The sequence below is a fragment of the Sander lucioperca genome, chromosome 13 (genome assembly GCF_008315115.2).
Source record: "Sander lucioperca isolate FBNREF2018 chromosome 13, SLUC_FBN_1.2, whole genome shotgun sequence".
Classification (NCBI taxonomy): Eukaryota; Metazoa; Chordata; class Actinopteri; order Perciformes; family Percidae; genus Sander; species Sander lucioperca.
In genome coordinates, this window is record NC_050185.1 from 25,939,451 (window position 1) to 25,949,450 (window position 10,000).

General features: G+C 44.0%; 3 protein-coding genes across 10 annotated transcripts in view; all 3 read left to right on the forward strand.

Moving 5' to 3' along the window:
- ttc1 (tetratricopeptide repeat domain 1) overlaps window positions 1–4,998 on the forward strand; it is a 7,288-nt gene extending 2,290 nt beyond the window's left edge. For all 7 annotated transcript variants that reach the window (XM_031317038.2, XM_031317039.2, XM_031317040.2 and 4 more), the window contains 6 exons: window positions 2,309–2,369; window positions 3,423–3,535; window positions 4,033–4,069; window positions 4,154–4,302; window positions 4,531–4,585; window positions 4,738–4,998. In XM_031317038.2, coding sequence (XP_031172898.2) covers window positions 2,309–2,369; window positions 3,423–3,535; window positions 4,033–4,069; window positions 4,154–4,302; window positions 4,531–4,585; window positions 4,738–4,874 — 552 coding nt within the window. In that variant the 3' untranslated portion in view covers window positions 4,875–4,998. The remainder of the gene's footprint in view (window positions 1–2,308; window positions 2,370–3,422; window positions 3,536–4,032; window positions 4,070–4,153; window positions 4,303–4,530; window positions 4,586–4,737) is intronic.
- A 1,584-nt stretch (window positions 4,999–6,582) lies between these two features.
- On the forward strand, window positions 6,583–9,478 carry pfdn1 (prefoldin subunit 1). 2 transcript variants are annotated; one of them, XM_031317047.2, is made up of 4 exons: window positions 6,583–6,679; window positions 8,489–8,655; window positions 8,874–8,958; window positions 9,177–9,478. In XM_031317047.2, exons 1-4 carry the CDS (start codon window positions 6,647–6,649, stop codon window positions 9,258–9,260), a joined length of 369 nt encoding a protein of 122 aa, XP_031172907.1. In that variant the 5' UTR covers window positions 6,583–6,646; the 3' UTR covers window positions 9,261–9,478. The 2 variants fall into 2 exon arrangements, with proteins under 2 accessions (XP_031172907.1, XP_031172908.1); XM_031317048.2 differs by having other exon boundaries at window positions 9,180–9,478.
- A 94-nt stretch (window positions 9,479–9,572) lies between these two features.
- LOC116062373 (deoxycytidine kinase 1-like) overlaps window positions 9,573–10,000 on the forward strand; it is an 8,371-nt gene continuing 7,943 nt past the window's right edge. The window contains exon 1 of the mRNA XM_031317046.2: window positions 9,573–9,932. Within this exon, the coding sequence (XP_031172906.1) occupies window positions 9,836–9,932 (97 nt within the window). The 5' untranslated portion in view covers window positions 9,573–9,835. The remainder of the gene's footprint in view (window positions 9,933–10,000) is intronic.

Genomic DNA, 10,000 nt, shown 5'->3' on the forward strand with positions numbered 1-10,000 from the left:
GATAGGCTACAGTGCAGCATATTAAATACACATGAAAATGAGTAATTTTAATGGCATGGGTTACACATTTGAGCCTGTGAGGGACAGGCCTGTAGTGTCTGACTACCACCACATGGAGGACAGTCTGTTTCAGGCTCCACCTTCAGATCGTTTGGGGGGAAGTGACTGGTGTGTGTGTGTGTGTGTGTGTGTGTGTGTGTGTGTGGGTGTGTGTGTGTGTGTGTGTGTGTGTGTGTGTGTGTGTGTGTGTGTGTGTGTGTGTGTGTGTGTGTGTGGACGCTGCCGGACACTGCAACTGAATCCATCTGTTGGAGAGAGGTCAACCTGGACCATCTACCTGTCATGTACTCTCATTTATTGTATGCAAGCACATTATGCATTTTAGGGAATAGAGACTGCTTATATATCATGTACATTTAGAGGAAATAGAAAAGGTCCTGTGTGTTTTAGAAAATCGAGGCAGATAAATGGAAAGTGTGATTGGACGAATTCATCCAATGGGATCGCTTGTTAAGTTAGCTGCACGCACAATGTTAAAACCAAAATAAATAAAGTTAAAAAAAAAAAAAAAAAAGTTAGCTGCAGGTAGGAGAGTCACCCATAGACTGTATATAAGAAGGAGTCACCCCAGGGTGACGGATGCACGGAGGATTCACCAGTTTTTCCGTTTACTTTAGGCTAGTGCAGAGTTGGCAGATTGTTTCCTTGTGGTCGTTGATGGATATTACACAAATGGATCCTGCACAGATACCTCTTATTATGGAACTAGCAGCTGTTTCTGTGAGTTGAACTCCCTCTGCATCAACAATGTCCCTGAGACATCAGCTAGCTTCAGGGGGAGTAGAAAGGGACGTTGGATTCTGTTTCCAGACCCGCTGTGGTTTAGTTAGCAGCTAGAAACGCATTATTATTGATCTGTGATATCATCGGAGTCATGGTTTATTCATACAGTCTATGGTCGGAGCGCTAGCTTGTGGAGTTTGACATAAGTGGTTGGATCGTTTGGTATCTAGCTACCTATCTGGTTTTGTGACTCAATTTCAATGAATGCCCAGTGTGTCAGTCTCAGTTTTGTTGAACGTTATAAAGCCTACACGTCAGGCTGTATTTGTGCGTGTAAGTGTAAATGTACGTGTTTTGTGTATGTCACAACAACGTTACATCCAGCTCTTTGCCTAGTAGACTTGCTAGCATGCTGGATAACAGCTAAACATACCTCTCTGTCCTCTGCCTGATGTGAGCGTTTCAGCGCCCTGTCTCTGGGGCAGATAGCATCGGTGTTAGTGTCTTGCCGTTGGTCTATCCGTCTGCCCTGTACTGTAGCCTGAAAAATCAATCATTGACGGAATGGCCTCAGGTTTCAGTCTGTTGGACTTAACCCTCACCAGAGACCCTGTTGAATCAAAATTACAGCTCTCTAAATAGTCTAAAAAATGCTCGTTACAGACTCGAAATCTAGGGGCTGTCGGAGGGCTAGCCAGTTTTAAGGCAGCTAGCCATGAGTTGAGGACTGGTTTCCTTGTCAAAGGTAGCCTGTGGAAATGTATCGTAACCCCAGCTGCCTTAGCCCTATACAGTTCATTACTGCAGCCAGGGGCAATACAGTATGACCCCCCCCCAGACCTGTTGGTTTCCGTTTCCTCAGCCATGTCCGTTAGCCTCAGCCATGCCCGTTAGCCTCAGCCATGTCCGTTAGCCTCAGACTGTTTACATCCCATGGCTGCTTACCGTGCCAGTGACGTAGCCGATTGTGGAATTCCAACATGGCGGCGCCCGTGTAACAACAACAACACTTTCAGTGTACCATTTTATCCCTTTTAACAAATTCAGCCATTTTAATCATTGTACCAATGAGAAGAAATAAAATACATCTGTTATATCACCTTTACTCAAATTCCAGTTCAGTTCATCTTTAATTCACCGATTTACATGTGGAGATATGCTGGCTCTATACACGCTAAAAGTCCTGATTATTTACATGGAGTCTGGTGGGAATATGCTGGCTCTATACACGCTAAAAGTCCTGATTATTTACATGGAGTCTGGTGGAGATATGCTGGCTCTATACACGCTAAAAGTCCTGATTATTTACATGGACTCTGGTGGAAATATGCTGGCTCTATACACGCTAAAAGTCCTGATTATTTACATGGAGTCTGGTGGGTTTGGTGATGGGGATTTCGGGGCTGTTTCATGTTAAGGTCTATCTCTGTAGGGGTCCTCCTAACCCTGACTGTTGGAAGAGGCGTTCAGGTGTCTGGTGTGATGTTGTAAACCAGAGACATTAAAACCTTCCGTTCTGTTGTAGAGTCGCCGGCAGCAGAGTTTAACTCTGAAGGAAAAGGGCAACAGCCATTTTAAAGCTGGAGGTGAGTGACATCAGCATCACATAGCCCTGTCTATATACCAGTATAAACCAGTATGACCCAGTAGTAACCAGTATAACCAGTATGACCCAGTATAAACCAGTGTAACCAGTATAACCAGTAGCAACCAGTATAACCAGTATGACCCAGTGTAACCAGTATAACCAGTATAACCAGTAGCAACCAGTATGACCCAGTGTAACCAGTATAACCAGTAGCAACCAGTATAACCAGTATGACCCAGTGTAACCAGTATAACCAGTAGCAACCAGTGTAACCAGTATAACCAGTAGCAACCAGTAGCAACCAGTAGCAACCAGTATGAACCAGTGTAACCAGTAGTAAACAGTATAAACCAGTATGAACCATTGTAACCAGTAGTAACTAGTATAACCAGTAGTAACCAATAGTAACCAGTATAACCAGTATGAACCAGTGTAACCAGTATGAACCAGTGTAACCAGTATAAACCAGTATAACCAGTAGTAACTAGTATAACCAATATGAACCAGTATAAACCAGTATAAACCAGTATGAACCAGTATAACTAGTATAAACCAGTGGAACCAGTATAAACTAGTATAAACCGGTAGTAACCAGTGGAACCAGTATAAACCAGTAGTAACCAGTATAAACTAGTATAAACTAGTAGTAACCAGTATAAACCAGTATAACCAGTATGAACCAGTATTACCAGTATAGACCAGTAGTAACCAGTATAGACCAGTAGTAACCAGTATAACCAGTATAACCAGTATAGCCAGTATAAACCAGTAGTAACCAGTATAAACTAGTATAAACTAGTAGTAACCAGTATAAACCAGTATGAACCAGTATAACCAGTATGAACCAGTATGAACCAGTATAGACCAGTAGTAACCAGTATAGACCAGTAGTAACCAGTATAACCAGTGTAACCAGTATAAACCAGTATAAACCAGTATAACCAGTAGTAACCAGTATAACCAGTATAACCAGTAGTAACCAGTATAAACCAGTATAAACCAGTATAACCAGTATAAACCAGTATAAACCAGTATAACCGTGTTTCTGCAGACTGGGCCGAGGCGGAGCGGAGCTACACGGAGGCGTTGGGTTTCTGTCCCGTTTGTTTCAACAGAGAGAGAGCCGTGCTGTTCTCCAACAGAGCTGCTGCTAGACTGCACCTGGTAACAAGCTACATGCTTACTCACAGGCTAACATGCTAACACAGAGGCTAACAACATGCTAACATGCTAACAACATGCTAACACAACAGAGAGAGAGCCGTGCTGTTCTCCAACAGAGCTGCTGCCAGACTGCACCTGGTAACAAGCTACATGCTAACTCACAGGCTAACACGCTAACACCATGCTAACCCAGAGGCTAACACCATGCTAACCAGAGGCTAACACCATGCTAACCCAGAGGCTAACACCATGCTAACCAGAGGCTAACACCATGCTAACCCAGAGGCTAACACCATGCTAAAACAGAGGCTATCAACATGCTAACACAAAGGCTGTCACCATGCTAACCAGAGGCTAACACCATGCTAACCCAGAGGCTAACACCATGCTAAAACAGAGGCTATCACCATGCTAACACAAAGGCTATCACCATGCTAACCCAGAGGCTAACACCATGCTAACCCATCATAATAACAGGTGTATTTACTTCCTGCCAGGAGCTGAAGGACGCGGCGATCTCTGACTGCTCCCGAGGTGAGTGATGATGTCATCGTTAGGTAGAGTCTGGCAGCGTGTCCGGTTGATCCCGTGGTGATTGGTTGTGTGTGGTTGCCGTAGCGATAGAGCTGAACCCAGACTACGTGCGGGCGCTGCTGAGGAGGGCCGAGCTGTACGAGCAGACGGACAAGCTGGACGAGGCTCTGGAGGACTACAAGAAGGTTCTGGACCTGGACCGGAACCAGGCCAGCGCCAGACAGGCCTGCATGGTGGGTTCACATGCTGACAGCATGCTAACAGCATGCTCCACAGAGATCCTTTTAGTTTAACATGAAACAGCCCTGATCCCCATCACCAGAATACTCTCTAAAAGTCCAGATTATTTACATGGAGTCTGGTGATAACAATCTCTCTCCACCTGTCTGTCTCTCTCCCCTGTCTGCCTCCCCTGTCTCTCTCTCTCTGCCTGTCTGTCTCTCTGCATGTCTGTCTCTCAGAGGCTGCCTCAGCAGATACAGGAGAGAAATGAGAAGCTGAAGGAGGAGATGCTGAGTACGTACTGCCCGTGAACACACCATGTTAAAGCAACATACTACTGCCCCTGAACACACCATGTTAAAGCATCATGACCTCATCAGATCAGTTCATAGAGCAGTAATCAGAGATGAGAGTGACCCTAACCTCTGACCCCCCCCCCCCCTCAGGTAAGCTGAAGGACCTGGGGAACATGGTGCTGAGACCGTTCGGTCTCTCCACCAACAACTTCCAGGTCAACCAGGACGCCGGCACGGGCTCCTACTCCATCAACTTCGTCCAGAACCCCAACAACAACAACAGATGACATCACACAGCCAGTGGTGACATCACAGCCCTGCAGGCTGATTGAGTAGCTCCTTCAGGAGAATCAACCACAGAGATTTGTTTTTGTATTTAAGCTGTTTGAATAAAGTTAGTTTGAATCCTGACAGCCTCGTCCTGTCTGAATGGCCAACCTGGGGGGGAGGGGGGGGGATCAGGGATCATAGGGGGATCAGTGACGGCCCCTCCCCAAATGGCACAGTCCTGGTCGGCTTATAACGTAAAGCCATCGCACACCTCTTCTCGTCACGTTTAGAAGTCTGTCGTAACGTTAACAGACGGTGTGTGGGTCTGGTGATGGACAGGTGAGAACAGTGGGGGTCTGGTGATGGACAGGTGAGAACAGTGGGGGTCTGGTGATGGACAGGTGAGCTGAGGAGCAGAGGCGATGGCAGCCCCCGGATGAAGGAATGAAATGATTAATGTATCACCGAGGTGATTAATTATCATATTTAAGGAGGTTTCTTCCTCAACAAGAGACGCAGAAGAGGAGGGAGAGTAAATGATGCTAGGCTGTATGTGTGCTGACTACATGATTACAGGGCTGACTATATGTAACTAGTAGTGATTACAGGGCTGAGTATATGTAACTAGTATATGTAACTAGTAGTGATTACAGGGCTGAGTATATGTAACTAGTATATGTAACTAGTAGTGATTACAGGGCTGACTATATGTAACTAGTAGTGATTACAGGGCTGAGTATATGTAACTAGTATATGTAACTAGTAGTGATTACAGGGCTGACTATATGTAACTAGTAGTGATTACAGGGCTGACTATATGTAACTAGTATATGTAACTAGTAGTGATTACAGGGCTGAGTATATGTAACTAGTATATGTAACTAGTAGTGATTACAGGGCTGAGTATATGTAACTAGTATATGTAACTAGTATTGATTACTGGGCTGACTATATGTAACTAGTATATGTAACTAGTAGTGATTACAGGGCTGACTATATGTAACTAGTAGTGATTACAGGGCTGAGTATATGTAACTAGTATATGTAACTAGTAGTGATTACAGGGCTGACTATATGTAACTAGTAGTGATTACAGGGCTGACTATATGTAACTAGTATATGTAACTAGTATTGATTACTGGGCTGACTATATGTAACTAGTATATGTAACTAGTAGTGATTACAGGGCTGACTATATGTAACTAGTATATGTAACTAGTAGTGATTACAGGACTGAGTATATGTAACTAGTATATGTAACTAGTAGTGATTACAGGACTGAGTATATGTAACTAGTATATGTAACTAGTAGTGATTACAGGACTGAGTATATGTAACTAGTATATGTAACTAGTAGTGATTACAGGGCTGAGTATATGTAACTAGTATATGTAACTAGTAGTGATTACAGGGCTGAGTATATGTAACTAGTATATGTAACTAGTAGTGATTACAGGACTGAGTATATGTAACTAGTATATGTAACTAGTAGTGATTACAGGGCTGAGTATATGTAACTAGTATATGTAACTAGTAGTGATTACAGGGCTGATTTGATTCAGTATTGATATATTATTATAGTTATTTAACTTTCCAACATTTAATTTCCAGGTTGAGTTGATGAATAATATTTAAATTAAAGATTAACATCGAGATTTAAAAGGAACCGGTCTGATATCTTAAATATGAATTATGAAATATATAAATATAAAATATATAAGGTCAACAGTGAAGACGTCAACGGCCTCGCGCATGCGCAGTGTGTGTTTCTGGTTCAGTGGTGGTGAAGATGGCAGCGCCTATAGACCTGGAGCTGAAAAAGGTAACTATGATACAGTCCGGTGTTACCCGGGATAACCCGGTCCTACCCAGTCCTACCTGGGCCAACCCGGGCTATGTGTTCCCCGCTGGGTCACACAACAGCTGGTTAATAATCCGTAGCAGCGTTAGCAACACTGCAGCTAACACCGGGGCTAACCGTTAGCTTAACCCACGCTACACACACACACACACACACGCACGCGCTATGTACAATCTACACATTTAGGGTTAAAAATCAATTCGTTATTCAGTTATTTGTTGACGAGACTTCGTGTTTAAAGGGTAATTTTGCTATTTTTCAACCATGTTTTAGTGAATCAAGGGAACACCATCACCAAACCCACCAGACTCCATGTAAATAATCAGGACTTTTATCATGGTAAAACACACTTCATTCAAAGTGGACAGAAACTAAATAAAACTATCAAAAGCCGTCTTGGTTCATCTTTCCACTGTTCCAACAATCACCACTCTGGTTTGGTTGAAATAAACCCTTAATTCACCCATTTACATGTGGAGATATGCTGGCTCTACACACGCTAAAAGTACTGATTATTTACATGGAGTCTGGTGGAAATATGATGGCTCTATACACGCTAAAAGTCCTGATTATTTACATGGAGTCTGGTGGAGATATGCTGGCTCTATACATGCTAAAAGTACTGATTATTTACATGGAGTCTGGTGGAAATATGCTGGCTCTATACACGCTAAAAGTCCTGATTATTTACATGGAGTCTGGTGGAGTTTGGTGATTTCGGGGCTGTTTCATGTTAAACTAAAAGGATCTTACTCTTTAACTAAAAGGTCTATCTCTGTAGGGATCCATCCCATAATGTTGTCAGACACTTAGAATAATAATCTGAGTCTGTCAGCAGCAACAACAGAACTTTTAGTGGCTCTAACTGATGCTGAACATTAGTCCTGTAGGGTTACATTACAGCAGACAACAGTTTTAGTGTGTATAGAGCCAGCATATTTCCACCAGACTCCATGTAAATAATCAGGACTTTTAGCGTGTATAGAGCCAGCATATCTCCACCAGACTCCATGTAAATAATCAGTACTTTTAGCGTGTATAGAGCCAGCATATTTCCACCAGACTCCATGTATATAATCAGGACTTTTAGCGTGTATAGAACCAGCATATCTCCACATGTAAATGGGTGAATTAAGGGTTTATTTCAACCAAACCAGAGTGGTGATTGTTGGAACAGTGGAAAGATGAACCAAGACGGCTTTTGGTAGTTTTATTTAGTTTCTGTCCACTTTGAATGAAGTGTGTTTTACCATGCTAAAAGTCCTGATTATTTACATGGAGTCTGGTGGAAATATGCAGGCTCTATACACGCTAAATGTCCTTATTATTTACATGGAGTCTGGTGGAAATATGCAGGCTCTATACACGCTAAATGTCCTTATTATTTACATGGAGTCTGGTGGGTTTGGTGATGGGGATTTTGGGGCTGTTTCATGTAGGTTAAAGGTGTTCAGGTGTGTGTTACCTGTGTGTTCAGGTGTGTGTTCAAGTGTGTGTGTTACCTGTGTGTTCAGGTGTGTGTGTTACCTGTGTGTTCAGGTGTGTGTGTTCAGGTGTGTGTTACCTGTGTGTTCAGGTGTGTGTTCAAGTGTGTGTGTTACCTGTGTGTTCAGGTGTGTGTGTTACCTGTGTTACCTGTGTGTTCAGGTGTGTGTGTTCAGGTGTGTTCAGGTGTGTGTTACCTGTGTGTTCAGGTGTGTGTACCTGTGTGTTCAGGTGTGTGTTACCTGTGTGTTTAGGTGTGTGTACCTGTGTGTGTGTGTGTTTTAGGCGTTCTCTGAGCTGCAGGTGAAGATGATCGACACGCAGCAGAAGGTGAAGCTGGCCGACCTGCAGATCGATCAGCTGACGCGTGTTCAGAAACATGCTAAGCTAACGCACGCGGAGGTCGCCGTGCTGGCGGACAACACGCGGCTCTACGAGGGAGTTGGACGCATGTGAGTCTCCATGGCAACCATCGTCTCTGTTTGAAGACATTTTATTCATCGTAGACAGAAACACACAAATAACCTGTAGACACGTTCTCCTGATCATAATGTAAGAATATAATATTATAACAGGACACAATCAGTCACAACCAGAACCAGCGGGACACACAGTATGACATCACAGTATGACATCACTGTGTGTGTGTGTGTGTGTGTGTGTGTCTCAGGTTTATTCTTCAGTCGAAGGAAGACATCAACAATCAGCTGATGGACAAACAGAAAACAGCTGAGGAGAAAATCAAAGAGCTCGAGGTAAATACACACACACAGACACACACAGACAGACAGACACACACACACACACACACACACAGACAGACAGACAGACAGACAGACAGACAGACAGACAGACAGACAGACACACACACACACACACAGACACACAGACACACAGACACACACACACACACACACACACAGACACACTCTCTCTCTCAGCTGTCTGACTGTGCCTGTTGTGGTATTTCCAGCAGAAGAAGGTGTACCTTGAACGCAGCGTGAAAGAAGCTGAAGATAACATCCGAGAGATGCTGCTGTCCCGGAGAGCTCACTGATCAGGAACCATGGTCAGGAGCCAATCAGTGATCAGGAACCATGGTCAGGAGCCAATCAGTGATCAGGAACCATGGTCAGGAGCCAATCAGAGTCTGAGGACGTTCTCCAGTTCTCAGCAGTGATCCAGGATGGAGCTCTGCAGACTTTAGCCTTTACTGTTGTTGTGTTTTGGGGAGATAATAACGTGTTGATGTCATATTAAACTGTTGAACCTTCAGTCTGTTTCCTTTCTCTCTCTTGACTCTATAACATATATAGTTAGTAACTGTTAACAGCAGCAGAGTGAGACCTCCTGTCAGCTGGTTGATGTTAGTAACTGTTAACAGCAGCAGAGTGAGACCTCCTCTCAGCTGGTTGAAACAAAACATCTCTGCTGCTGTTAAGTCCCGCCCCCGGAAACGGAACCCTGACAGCTCGCTGCGCGCGGGATTTAATTCATTTCAGAAGCAGCTCGCGCTCAGAAATCCGCGCTGACAGTGGACTACAAACAACAACCCGAAAGAGAGAAATAAAGAAAGAAAGAAAGAGAGAGACAGAGAGACAGACAGACAGGTAGGTAGGTAGGTAGGTAAACATGGCGACTCCACCGAAGAGATCATGCCGTGTTCCCGCCAGTCCCTCCGGCAGCGTCTCGCGCAGAGAGAAGAAGATCTCCATCGAGGGAAACATCGGTGAGTTTAGGACCGTTAACGTGACTCCTCGGTGAGTTTAGGAACATTAAAATGATCCGAGACCCTTA

What these genes read in the sequence shown, in the direction of transcription:
- pfdn1 (XM_031317047.2), top strand. Translation starts at nt 6,647, where the DNA reads ATGGCAGCGCCTATAGACCTGGAGCTGAAAAAG. An exon ending in TAGACCTGGAGCTGAAAAAG is followed by an intron (nt 6,680 to 8,488) that starts GTAACTATGATA and finishes TGTGTGTTTTAG; the next exon opens with GCGTTCTCTGAGCTGCAGGT. An exon ending in TACGAGGGAGTTGGACGCAT is followed by an intron (nt 8,656 to 8,873) that starts GTGAGTCTCCAT and finishes TGTGTGTCTCAG; the next exon opens with GTTTATTCTTCAGTCGAAGG.